General features: G+C 39.7%; 1 protein-coding gene across 2 annotated transcripts in view; it reads left to right on the top strand.

Moving 5' to 3' along the window:
* Positions 1 to 14,995, top strand: part of LOC139449707 (dachshund homolog 1-like) — an 89,295-nt gene that overhangs the window by 58,714 nt on the left and 15,586 nt on the right. For both annotated transcript variants that reach the window (XM_071231218.1, XM_071231217.1), the window contains exon 6: positions 7,444 to 7,662. In XM_071231218.1, the coding sequence (XP_071087319.1) occupies positions 7,444 to 7,662 (219 nt within the window). The remainder of the gene's footprint in view (positions 1 to 7,443; positions 7,663 to 14,995) is intronic.

Below are 14,995 nucleotides of genomic sequence, written 5' to 3'. Positions count from 1 at the left end.
CCAAGCTGCATGCGTTGCAAAAAGACATTATGACATTTTAAGACATGCACCAAATGCACGATATCACAACCGCAGCTGCAATACCAATGCTACTGGTTGTACGACTTCTTATACGTTTGGTAGTACTGTTTCCCCAACAACTGATTGTCAAGCTCAGTTTCGATTATGAACACACCGCCGTCATATAACTGGGATATTGCTGATTGCGGCGTAAAATAAACAAACAAACAAACATAATGTTATAGTAACGACTGCAACGACGATTACATCAGCAGCAGCAACAATGGTCGTAGAAGAGCGACATCGGTGGCAAACGCGGCCACACCCGTCAGGCAGGCGAGCAAGCGTTACATAAATTCTTACATCATGTGATTTGTCGCTTAAGTATTAACCCTTGTCAAAGCCTGCGTGACACGTTTGTCCCCAGGCACAGCGCTGTCAGGAGTTTACATGATAGAGCTATCAATAGTGGTGTGTGCTATCGCTCCTAACAGTGCAGGACTAAACACTCAAGTGAGCAGGCTATATCAGAAGATGTTTCGGCATTTCAAAACTAATATTAACACACGGAATGAGAATGCGCGGTTGCTGTTTGCTTGCAATAATGCCCCATTTCACCTCACATATACATGTACATGTCTAACATCTTGTTGCGTATGGTATGCTAGGGACTGGGCACCCGTCTTTTGCTGTCAGTCACATTCTATTTACATGAAGACATAAAGTGATTTTAATCAAAATTAATCAAGTAATAACAACATGATTAAGGAACCAGTAATTTGTGTAGCACAATAAAACAGCACAAACTGGTTTTCAATGCGGTAGGGAGAAATGCTACACGAAACGAAACTGTAAAACTCTCGTAAACCCGGCAGATACGGAGACAGTAATTTGTATTTCTGTTTAGTGTGTAGGATTGTTGGGAAAACGTCCTGGGGGCTGGCGGAACACGCGGGCAGGGGTGAGGTCGTGGGCACGGGGACGGGCTTCAACGGGACCTGGGTGTTCGGGTCCACATCAGTTTATGGTTGAATGGGAATCAGGTGGTTGGTGTGTTTGGGTACGGATCCTTTTAAGGTTAGGTTGAATGGGAACGCGGAGGTTTGTATATCTTGGTTTCGGATCCATTTAGGTTTGAGTTGAATGGGAATGCGGAGCTTGGTGTGTTTTGGGTTCGGATCCATTTAGGTTTGAGTTGAATGGGAATGCGGAGCTTGGTGTTTTGGGTTCGGATCCATTTAGGTTTGAGTTGAATGGGAATGCGGAGCTTGGTGTGTTTTGGGTTCGGATCCATTTAGGTTTGAGGCAGAATGGGAATGCGGAGCTTGGTGTGTTTGGGGTTCGGATCCCTGTTAGGCTGAGGTTGAATGAGAACCAGGCGGTTGATGAGATTGTGGTCGCCGGTGTCAAGTTGAATGAGAAAACACATGGTTAATGGTGTGTGGGTTGAGATCAATAAAAATTCAAGGTTGAATGGGGAAATTGATGAGATTCGAGCTGAAGATCAAAATCTGTTTGAGCAGAATGAGGAAATTAAGAGGTTAATGGTGTTTGGATATTGAACGGAGTGCGAAAAGGGTAGATGGGGAAACGGGTGGTTTGCTGTATTTTAGTGATGGGGTTGACACTCTGATCGTCATCAGTGAGGTTAAATGTAGACATGTTTGAGTTGGAGCGAGATAAACAGGCGGTTGAGGAAAGGGTCAGTTAAGGTTGTGATCTGCCAAGCATTTTATGTCTCAGATTCCATTAACGTCTGCGACAGAAAGTTAAAATCACAGTGTCTTGGAATGTACACCCCCATACGCGGTTCCAGAGAAGGTTACTGGGGTGCGTACCCACCATCACCCACCATTTTTAAGCAAACTCCTACACTTAACCTGTTTTTACATTATACGAGTGATCGGGTATGCAAAGTGAAAAAAACTATAACCGAATTGGTAATATTTTTGTAACAAAGTCACACAAATACCACAAAAGAAATGCAAAATTACAAAGTGCACCCCGCCCCTTACTTCCCCCCCCCCGTCCCTCTCATTTTTTTTCTTGAAAAAGCATTGTCCATGCATGGTATCCTCGTTTCAAGCAGATGGATGCAGCGGCCGGACTGTGTCATCGCTTCAAGCCTGACAATACCACGAAACGAAACCAGGACGAAGCCTTAGATTATTAAGATGGAATTTCACTCGAAGCTCCACCGGATCGAATCCTCTCTCCATCCATCATGAATATTTCAAACCGAGTTAAAGAACAAAAACAAATTTATATCAAATCTGTACATGCATTTACGGCATGAGGGTGAAGATTTGGACGTGGGTGGGAGGGAGCGAGAAACACCGGGAGAGGGGGGAGGGAGGGTAATTTCACTGATTGACTAGTCAAGCTGTGGTGTTTGACGCAGGGCACATGACAGTAACGCCGCAGGTTTATGGAGACGCCAGCCGCGACAATCAAACCTGTCAATCAATATTGAAATGGACAATCAACACTTGTGTGTTCAACTGCCTTATTGTTGCGAAACGATATAATCTTCTACCGCTGTTTTCTGTTAACTGTCAAATGATTTAAAATTGGGAAATTTTAAACACTGAAATTCTTTAGATATGTAAATGTTAACATTTTGAAAAATTTCCAGAGGTTTTTATTATTCAGCTTTGAACGAAAATGAATTTTCCTTGCTCGAGTGCAAGGTGCATATACCCTTAGGTGATGTAAGTAAGCCTTGATTATATGGGCGCTTCGGAGAGTTTGTAAGCTACACGTTGGGATTTATGTTCTTTTACATTTTTTGCTTAAACGTAACTTTTTTTTACTGTGATATGATAGTCAGATGAACAATATTTACATACGTGCAATGTTTATGCATATAGCTATGTTTGAAGGTCATATATTTTCATATTTTGAAACACGTGATAAAAGTTGTTTTCATTTATATGTATATATGTAGTCTAGCCTCATTCTGCAAAATCGTTTCGGTAAACGATATATTTAAACCAACAGCAAAATTAAAGTATTCAACAGCAAATTTCTTTTGTACTTTTGTACCGTGTCATCTGTAACGTAAACGTTCGCTGCTGGGGGTATGTTTAAATAATTTTTGAGTTTTTGAAACCTGGAACAGAGCCCCGCGTAAGCAGTAAAGCTAATTCATTGATGGGGTTCTTGTGCACAAAGTGACAATTACTTCTTATTGGAAACAGTCGTGTATTTGATTTTCATATCTATGATTACCGTATAAACCTATCTTAAGGAGGGTCTTAATGAGAGAAATGTGTTTCTGATTGAAAGATGAAACGCAGGAATATATGTCTCGTAGATACAAACGTATCTACAGGGATGGGAAAAAAGGGTGTTGGAATGGTATTAATTATACGAATCGCAGCTCTCGCCGATGTAGGCAGGGAAATTATGTTTTTGCAATTATTTGAAATTTCTGAAAAGTAATCTAGGAATTAAAGATGACAAATTCTGATGAAAGGGCACCGTGATGCCTTCAGCGCATGTACAACTAACACGCCATGAACCAGTCCAACTGAGTCATTTGGGGGGTGCTGCGTTACCAAAACCAAAATATAACGCCAGCCCCCCTCAATGATCAAGGATGAATTATACGGAAGGTCAGTGGCTATGTCAGTGTGGGTGGGAACGGGAAGCATGTTAAAAGAATACAGCCACTTTGATGAAGGGATGGAAAAAATCGACCTTTACCGCAGAACCAAAATAGATTTGGATAAAACTCGGAACTACTAATTAGCATCATTTAAACAACATGGTATTATTTATCTTTTTAATATCTTATTTGATCTATTCCTTATACTAAGGATTGAGAAATATGATCTTTTTTATACGGCTGATAAAAATAAGTGAAGGAGATTACTTGACTATTAGTTCAAACCCGGTTTTCTCGAAGTTACGTGTATCTCACATTGTGTGCTCGAGATCTCTCGATTCTTTGCAAATTTGAATAACACAGCTACTTTTAACGCAGTTATCGTCGTTGTGTATTTCCCCTATATACTATAACCTCGTTAATACAGACGATTCACGTTTATCAGAATCAACCGGATAAGCCGATGTCCTCGTGATCAAAATTGTGAAAGAACCAGCTCCATCGAAGTCATTGTTTAAAATCGATACAAACTCTTTCATACAACTTTTGGTGTTTTAGGTATTTGAAGCGGGGTTCCGACATGCGCAAGCTACTGTACAAAGCAAGATCACCCTGTTCGGAGTGCATAACGTCCCCATTATAAGGCTATATAAACTCTACCACACTGCGTGTCCCACCCTGCCTCACCTAACACGGAAAGCACGTGCAAGTCATTCACACGATCTTTTAAATATCACAGGCGTTTTACGTCAGGCAATAAATTCTCCGAGTTGGCAAGTCGAATATTTCCCCAGCCTATTTCCACCAGTGTCAAAAGTCCTCTACGTCTGCGAGACGGCCAACATTGCACATAGAAACGGTTTGATGGATTACGTTTGAAATTTTCAAAGACGTGAAGTCCGTCTCGAGATGGCCGTAACCACGAAATTACTCCCACTTTGCAGATGGCCCAAACAGCAAAACTTTCATCTGGATTTGAAAAAAGTTGGCAAAGTCGTTTCAGATGCGGCACTCCATAACTAAAAGAAAATTACATTTTTTATGAAGATATGAAAAGCGCCCTCGTTGGAAGCAAAGTATTTAAGCTACATCTGTCCTGCTATAAGGGGTAACACAGATGGCGGAGTAATCTTTGAAATCCCTCCGCCTCAGTTTGGTGGCGGAATAGATAATATAGTTCTTCGTTCTCTTTGAGAATCACATTGAGTTCAAAAGTAATTACGAACAGGCAACTGGAGTGAAACAGACAGATCAAGCTGCGGGAGGGTGGTATTTTCACAGAGAACAGAGGGACATGTTGCAAACACGGTACACAGTTCAAGAGTGCAGATGTTAGTGTTTTCCTAAAGCTTGTAATTGCATATTTAGAACTGGGTGCAACACTGGCCTTATGTCCTAGAAACACTAACATGCATACTACCTCTTAAAATGACCCACTGCAACAAGTCGACACAGACGCACACGCACACGCACATGCACATGCAAATGCACATGCTAACACTTTATTATTCATGCCACTAATTACATTACAGGCCAAGTGTAATTCGATTTTTGTTAAGTTATTTTCAGGAATTAAATGAAAAGGACTTTAGCAAAATCTAGTTGTTTCCAAGGCGATCTTCTTAACGAAGGAACAGATAGCTCCCAAAACCATTATTGTGGAGAGCAGATGAGCGTTTGATGGGCATTGATCTGATTTTGTCGAATCGACAGTGTTCCATCTAATGGAGTAAATGCTAGTATTTATTTATTTATTTATTTATTTATTTATTTATTTATTTATTTATTTATTTATTTATTTATTTATTTATTTATTTATTTATTTATTTGGTAATTATATTTTTAACTGATTCATAACTTTTATCGATATTTAGTGTTGCTATTCCATAGTCATATGCGGTCAACTATAATAACATGGCATAACATATAAACTCTGACAGAAGCGGACGCGATTACGAAATATACAGGCCCTGAATTGCATAATTAGAACACTCCTCTCAGGGCAGTATGGAGGATTCCCCTCCGACTTGCCTGGTAATCTGAGGGGCAGCTCACCCTGTTGGTCCGGTGATAATCTTCCTTTAGCGGCGCTAATAAAATGTACATGTTTCCCTGTATACCCTGGGTAATTATAGAGAGACTCAAGTTGAAAGTCATTTTAAAACGTTATTTCATTTCGCCACGTGCAACATTTTTTTCTCATTTTGTCCCTAAACTTGTACGATTTTTCTGAAGATCTGTTCAATTATGCCTACAGTTATTTCTTCGTTTTGCGTGTTTCTTGCATTTTCGCTGTGTGATGCCTCTGGGGTTTTTGCATATGACACATGCAGTTTGTAAACATTCAGACGCCAGGCAAATTCTACATATCTTGACTGTCTTTAAAGTTTCATTATGCCGAAAAGATGAAATAATCTTTCTACTGACTTTTCCACATGATCGAGTTATGGAGGAGAGGTTGTGGGAAAATCATGTTTTCGAAATTATGTTAGTTAATGCGGGAGAAAGTACAGCGTCAGGTGCTCTCTCCCACTGATACAAAAACAAGGGATGCATTTAAATTGAATACGCGCTACTGGTTTATGAAAATGTTTTGAAATTAGGGGGTGTGTTACCACATTTTACATCAGTTAAAGTATATTTGAAATAGATTAAAATATTTTTCTGAAACGGGCGTGTTATTACAAATGTCAAATGGGTGCAGATTGAATACCTTTATAAATTCTGTTGGAGTCGGATGAGTGATTATCCGGTTGTAAAATGCAACTTCTTTCCAATAATATTTGATTACTTCAACAGCCATTTCACTTTATAAAATGGCTTCAGTTAAGCTGCATTGCATATGGCCGACTTCTAGACTCAAGGTACATACCGAGTGGTCTGCCCCTGATTTCACATTTTCATAATGTTGCACATGTAATCTATTGAAATTTAAGTTGCTTCACTTGATGTGATAATATCGTTTACGTTTATTTTAAACGGAATCTCAATCAATTTGATAAGACGATGAACGAGTTAGTCCTGAGTTTTCTCCCTTGGTTTTAGTGGGCGTAGCCATTGCAACTCTCACTGATTGTGGAAACATTTTATTATCCTCCCATTCAGCGGGACACCGTTACTCTGTGCCCTCATGCCAAGAAGTGAGTGAGTGAGTATGGTTTTACGCCGCTTTTAGCAATATTCCTGCAATATCACGGCTGGGGAAACACATTGTACCCATGTCGGGAATCGAACCCGGGTCTTCGGCGTGACGAGCGAACGCTTTAACCACTAGGCTACCCGACAGCCCCTTCATGTCAAGAAGGCTGTTGATGCGATTACTGCCTGACCACCCGATCCATTAAGTCGCCTCTTAGGACCGGCATCGGTTTTTAGGGACCAACTCGAACGCGGAATCACTACAGGGGTACTGTTGTGAAAGAATATATATATTGAATGAACATGACCACTTTATGATTGACAATAATGCCGTAATCGAACCCGCTCCTAGGACTCACATGGCCCTTAGTATGAGTGAGTGAGTTGGGTTGTATCGCGGCGTGTCAGCTTAATGAGGGAGGAAATCCCGAAGTGATGCAGGTCTCAGACGTTTCCCCCCTTGGCTTGCTGACTTGGTTGATGGATGTCATCGTGTCCCAGTTGCGTGGATCGATGCTCATGATATCAGTCACTGGATTGTCTGCTCCAGGCTCCATTTTTACAGACTGATGTCATAAAGCTGGAATATTGCTGAGTGCGGCGTTCAACAACAACAAACACACACATCTCATGCACATACGTATTTAATACGACGTGTTTAACTGTTTTAACGAACAAGCGTTGGTTAATTGCAGATTTGGACGACAGTGTTGACATCAACGACTCTTTCCATGCCCCGGGAGAGGTGGGAGAGAAGGTTGTGGGTGGGCAGCATGGACACGCCCCTCAACTGTTGAACGGAGAAGCGACAGGGATCTCATCCATTGAAACGCTCCTTCTCAACATCCAAGGACTTCTCAAGGTCGCAGCAGAGAATGCACGTCATCACGAGAGACAGATAACGCTGGAGAAAGGTATGTTGTTTGTTTTTTATCTCAACAACAAAACAGTTACCTGCTGGTTTGTGCCAAGCCATTTCTACAACCGGACAATGCAAAAAGTGTATTTTACGAACATGTACTTATTCCCACGACAAAAGGGGAATGGGTTATTCTTGAAAACAACCAACAAATTCGATACCGGAAAGATAGAAAAATGTATTTTTATAGAATAAAGTATAATAACATCGGTTGGGCAAAAACTTACTATATGAACTGAAAAATACGTGATAGTCTGTATGATAGTTAGGATACAAATACCATGTATTCTATCTGAGCTGTTGTCTCTAATCCACTTCACCTCAGACAGGCAATAGTTTGGCCTTGATTATGAATGTAATAAGGCCAAGTCTCTAAACCGACACGTTCCCCATCACCACATGGTACTCTTGTATTAGAGAGATGCTTCAGTGATTTAGGTACTCTCTCCTCTTCGTTGCTACAACAACAACAAACGTTTATCATCAAGCATCCTCTTATATATGACTGAGGGCATGCATACAATACCTCTGAATACTTTATGGCGATTTATTACCATAATGGCTTATGACCTTTGCATTCGCCCAAAAGGCTTATTGTACTCAGTCTTTTGCTATTGAGTGCGTTGTTTCAGCGCAGTGCGCTTCAGCTTTGCTTTACGAGAATACATTTTGGCAGATAGAAACCGTCTGTTTCTTCCCAATGGAGAAATTAAGGCTCGTTTTTTTCTGTCATTGATCTTCCGGGGCTATTGTTTTTCGTGGACGCAATTTGTAATGTATCCTGACGAGCAAGAAAGATGAAAGGGTTTGCGGAGGCCAGCAATTAATTATGACGGCTTGGTTTGCTTTTATTTGCACTTTGTTGGATGGATTGAGACACTGAGATGGTTACATGTCTTAGTTTCATATGTTTACTTTACAAGATGACAACACCCTCTTGTTACAAGGAAAACACAAATACTGCTAAATATTTTCAACAACTTTGACATATGGTATTTTCAATCGATTAACCATTGGATAAATTGTGGAAATGTTTCAGTCATACTGTTTATTTGTGTATATCATGCCAATTCAAGATACGCTTCTACGTAGAGTTCCTTTCCAGTACTCGTTTTGTTCAAAGTATTCATCAAATGGTTCAAGTTGTTTTTCATTTGAAATGCCCATGTGCAGGAGATTACAACTGTATCTATCTTAACAACCTTTCACGCCAAGCAAGCACAATGGATAACTACACTGACTAAATAACCGCATGTTTTATGTATAAACCTATCTATAGAGAAACTCGACACAGTGAAAACACCAAAACAACGATAAACGAGCAGGGAGCGAAATAAGTAAAATTTATCAGACGCCTCCCCAGTGCCCTCTTCATCATAAATCATATCGTTAAGCCTTGGTGGTAGACGTAGTGGTTGGGTGGCTATTGCCGCTCACGTTGAGCTTATGACGTGACAATGCCGGCGTCGGCAACGTATACGCTGTTACAATAGCAGTACTAACTGAGAGCCCTTTGTCTCCTCGTGCCTCGGATGGCCATAACCATTGTCACTTTTGTCTTCACGAACGATGACCCTACCAGAGAAGAAACTCAACATAAACAAGTGTAGAGACTGCGTTTTATCCATGATGAAATTATATAAATGACATCTGTTATCTTTTAAACTTTAAAAAACAACAACTTAATATACACACTATTTAAATATTGAGATTGAATTTTGTAATTAATCGTTGTTGGTAATGCAATTTCACAAACTCTTTAAAGAAATTGACATCTGTTTAACGTCCCTCTGCCAATAATATATTTTTATCCCCCGAACATAAATACACCTGCTGCTTATCAATACATTGTCAGAGGTACATTTTCACAGAAAAAAAACTGTCATGCAAATAATCACCGAGGCCAATTTAAAATGAACATTAGGGTAGGAAAAACACTGATTCGAACAACAAATATGTTTAACAAAAGACATTTCGTTATACAAGTAAAACTACAAATCGATAAAAGTGATTGGGACTTTTACTCTTCAAGATAGAACAAACTTCTGTGCTGTAATAGATTTCTTTAACATTCGGTAAATGGCGAGGCTTTACCAGATGCCCATTAGATAAAAGACAGTCTTTCATACAGTGAATGCTGCTGAAAGATGTATGACTTTGTATGGACCAAACGTAATGTGTGCTTTATGGAATATGAGGTTCTTGTTGTCGGTATTGTTAGGCGATATTATAACAGACAGCTGCTGGTGGCTATAAGCTATTCTGTTCATGTCCGTCTTGTTAGCCACTATTCCCAAACAGTCGGGATGTCACAGACCAAATAACATTGCCGTGGATGACAGACGAAAACATGCACATTCATGATAGATAAAACAGAATCATCTCTCTCAAAGTCTATTATCTTTATACATAAATTTCTCTCAATGTTGGACGATAACGCTGATGATGACGTCACAAATTACCACACTCGTGCGCATAAAGAGATCTGCGCATTTGTTCCTTTGATCGAAAAACCATCAATTACCATAGATCAACCATCTAAAGCAACCCCGCCGAAAATATTACCGATTTATGTATCAATATTGGCTCTATCATTATGGGAAGTTTTACAACAGGTACAAGGGAAACCTTAAAACAGCTTTCATTATCAGCCGTATCTCATTGCTACCGCGTTATCCTCTATCGCCAGCGTTTCCATTTCCAATAAGTACGAGTGCTCATTTTGCCAGATTTGCGTACAACTGATTGCAAGATATTAATCTAGCTATGAAAATTCTGTCATTTCCTGATGCCTACGATGTCATATAAATGGCTCTAAATGACACTACGCTGCTATCAAAAGGAATCTCAGCCGGCAAAATGCGTGTTTTACAGTAGGAAAAACAGACATCAAAAATTGAATGAACCTTCAATTTTACGAGTGAATAAATTAGTTTTGTCTGACACCATATTACTGCCTCTGACAACTCGGCTTTTTTTTCGTCCGGCGAGACCACTCGAAGGGGAAAAGAGAGCGTTACGTTAATTGAGAGAAATATCGAGGAATGGTTCGCCTAAGGAATGAGCTTCCCCTCAGTGCGCTATTACAGCTGTAGAGATTCGGCGATTTCCGTGTTAAAATCTCCAGCAACCACTCCATCCATTTATTCTCTCAATGGTGAAAGATTTGTATCGGTTGATGAATCTGATACGAACAACGGGCAGCGTGCCGCATGTCGGCAGCACATCTGTAATGGCAGTGTGTTGAAACACTGTTTAGAATTATTCTCACTTAGATTACTCCACGGCTGTAAAATTGCACGTGTTTCGAGATTGTTGTCGATTTCAAGGCGATTATGCTGCCGTGCCTGTTGCTGCTGCTGATGATTATTTGATGATGGTCACCATTGGTGTCATCATACTTCATCGTCGTCGTTGCCGCTCTGTCAACCGTACATGCATGCCTACCATGAGGCAATCAACAATCATTATCATCATCAGCATCATCATCATCATCATCATCATCATCATTTTGATTGCTGTTCAATATAATGAATTGACCGAATCCAGAATACCTGCACCACGGGTGAATGATTACCCTTAGTTTTCTCAACAATATGTTCTCATTCTCTCTCAAGTATATCAACTCTGACCTCAACATCTCATCAACGTTACGACGTTGTCGACGTCGGTCCATTCAACGTAGCCGGAGGAACAGAGGCCGTCGATGAAGATGGCGAAAAGGGAAAAGATTGGATTTTATAAATAATTAAGCGCTTGCCAGTCAAACTCGCATAAATCAGGGACTAATTCAATTTCATTTCGGATTTTGATGGTTATCGTTAAGAATGGCTAGCATGCTCTTCGTCTCTATTAGGCCAGGGACTTTGGTCTATTGATCTCGAGCTAAAACAATGAATTGCATTTGGAGAACACATTAGATGAAAATGTCATTTTGCAGGGACATTATATCATTAGCACATTTCTAAAAGCTACCGTCTCTTTGTTGGACTAATGATAGTAGGAAGGCTATGTGAGGACGTACGCCGAGAAATACCCAACACGATGTCCATTTGGACCTCACAGAGAAAATGGCCCCCTAAGGCAACTTAAGAAAACAAGACGGAACGGCCAGATAGATAGATAATGAGATTTGATTGGGTACACCATCTGAGATCGCGTTTATCAAAAGATAGAAGTCCGATTCTCTTAACATCGGTTGAGAATTTACTAGATGTACAAACTCAGCATCAATAAGGGCTTATGTTACAGGTTCTCCGGCCTTTTTTACCTTCTTGAAAAACGCAAGAGATTTCTTCTCATGACCATTATGGAGGGACAGCTACAATATTTATGCTATAAATCGCTTTTCTTTCCTGTAAATCAAAAGCAGCGTATACGGGCCCAGTCGGCTAGTCTGCGCCGCTCCGGCTACAACTAGAGAAACGATAAGAGCTCAGAGCTCTTGTAATTACATAACGAAAAACAAAGACGCTGCTATGCCATCTAACCATTTTCATTTGTCATATAAGTAATTTACGAGCATTAAATGGAGAACAGATACTCTTTAACTGTCGAGTATAAATCACTTTAGCTTTCATTTAGCTTAGTCGATTTCTTTTCAATCTCGCCGCACCATTAAAACCATTACACTAGCTGTAATTGCGAAACCTTTGTATTTTACTCCCTGATTTAATGGAGGTCAGAGTGAAGGGGATTTAAGAGACTTCTGATTTTGAAGAAAATCTTTCGATTCCAAAAAAATCTCATTAATTACTCAGGTTTTGAAATTACAAAAAATCAAAATCAAACATGTGACGAAATAACTTGAAAATTACAACGTAACTTTAACCTGGATTCCTCGACTCAAATGACTCAACTGGTGTTGAAATGAGGTTTAAAGTGTGTACCTTGTATTAAGAAGATACAAAGGAAATGCAAGCCTATCCTTCCCAAATAGTTCAGAATTAAAACCTTGTTTTCTTTTCCTTCAAAAGATAATTTGTATTTCGATACGTCTCCGCTTGGAATGTTAAAGAAACGCTTCTTCTATTGAAAGTTAAAAGTAATATGCGCGCTCCGAATGTCCCCCCATTGAAGTTGTTCTTTAGAGAATCTTCCGGCGTATCAAATACTGCTTTTTAACAGCGAATATAACATTTCTTTGTTGTTTGAAATATCTTGAAACATTTGATACAAGGCATTTTTCTTCCCACAAAGAGAATCCTTCGTGCGATATATATGGCCTATCATGTGTCCCCAATTCCGTTCATATAAATTACAACATAGAGAAATCACAATACAAAACCATATAGCGATTTATAAAACATCTCTGGCTCCTGTTCAGCATCCATCGGTATATATTAACTGTTGGTCGCACTTTATTATCCCCAAAATGCTTCGCCGCATCTCCACAAAGTGAATCCGGATCGTTTTCGACAAATTTACATTTTGTTGATTAAGCAGCCAACAGGACTGAATACGGGAAAATAACGAGGGTGTAGCTAAAGGAGTGTTTCGGAAGCCCAAAGGATTGTGTGGTCTCGATCCGATTGTCCACAAGTCTCAAGCAGACAAGATAGCCCCCTCTGAGAGACGATGAATAGAGTCGCTCAAGCCATGGATGAAATTTTGCATCCAGCCGGAAAAGGAATGACATTTCCTGAAGATTGTCATTACTGAGACGAAATAGAGAAATACCAACATTTTAACCAGGTCGCTTGTCTATGAAAATACGTCCTTTCTAAGCGGCTACTTAACTTTAATATTGCCCCGCGGGTCCGAGATCCCTGTTACCAAATACTGTTGTTAAAAAAAGAAAATAGGGAGGAATCCAAATGTAGAATGTAATTACAGGTTCTCGTTAAACATTTCCGTGCGTAAGGCGATCGAAATCGACATTCCCTGTATCGTATTTCGTTAATAACGCTATGCAAATTTTTAAATTAAATGTTTAAATTTCATTGTTGATAAATCGTTCTTAGTACACACTTGCATCGTTTATTCATGATTAATTTGTAATTATGCTAAATTTTATTTGAATACTCAAATCTAACAGGCTTGACAAATATTCGGCTAACGATTGTTCGTTTGTTACGTGATACATGCTACCTTGTCAGCCATATACCACGGTCTATATTTACGTCAGTGGTGTATACAAGCGTGTTTTCCAAAACACATATTGCACGGTATTTTTAAATGCAAAAACCGATTTAAGAAATACAGGTGTTGCTTTTGTAAACTTGACATCAGTCGTCTCCCTCCCGTCGTGTTTTTTGTAAACTGTTAAAAATATGTTTAGTAAAACTCTTCTCTTATACTTGATCAGGGCCAGTCGGGGTCAAAGCACGACCCTGTATATGTTATTATTCGCGGCTGTTGGTATGTTTCGCTTCTAAAGCCTAAGCTATTAAGGTCTTTTGACTGTGTTTTGGAAATACTATATTTTGAATCGACTGCCAGTGCTTAGCCACAGAATCATTTTAGACAATGCGACCGCTTTATGCTTGGTCGGGGCTACAAGACAATTCAATACGACCCTTTATGTAGGATATGCCATTCAACTACTTATAAGGCACATTAAGCACGCATCATCACTGGTCAAGTTATGCTTTATATACTCTCGGGGTAGTGTGTGTGTGTGTGTGTTGGGGGGGGGGGGGGGGGGGGGGGGGATCAAATAAAGTACAGGGTGCACCAAACACCCAGTATTATGGTCAATTTGGCACAGATGATCACTGGGCAAGTTAATAGAGACGTACCCTTGGGGTGAGGGCGTGTGATTGGAATTTACAGGATAAAACGCTTTGTGATAATTCTCGGACAACGTTTAACCAAACATCCTGCCTGTGGCAAACTGTTAGAATTTAGAAAGCTGCTGGATATAGCTTTTAATACAGTCAAATCTTTTCATATTCAGTTTGGCAACTTTTGTTGTCAACTTTAAACGTTCCATCGTTAACAAGGCCGATGGAGCTATCGGTGATGGAGGCTACAGAGGCGGGTTGCGTTGTATGGGGTTTATATAAAACATATTTACATCACATTAAATAACTATTTTCTTCAGTCTTGACAAACAGACGTGGTGCTCTTAAGGTGAAATAATAATAATAATAATAATAATAATAATAATAATTTGAAAAAAAAAAAAAATTTCCATATTCACAAGAAATCTCCATTGAAAGCAGAGTCCATTTTACAAATCCGACCATATACCATAAGCATGTGTTTATGAATCACTATCAAATAGTAATGATCTAAATGTTTGCTATAATGGGGCTAACTGTCCCCCAAACACATGCAAAGGCTTGTAAATTGTTCTCTTGAAAAGAAGACGTTGTGATGAGTGG

This window comes from Haliotis cracherodii, unplaced genomic scaffold (genome assembly GCF_022045235.1).
Source record: "Haliotis cracherodii isolate W230 unplaced genomic scaffold, xgHalCrac1.p SCAF_8, whole genome shotgun sequence".
NCBI lineage: Eukaryota > Metazoa > Mollusca > Gastropoda > Lepetellida > Haliotidae > Haliotis > Haliotis cracherodii.
This window is presented reverse-complemented; position numbering and strand designations above follow the sequence as displayed.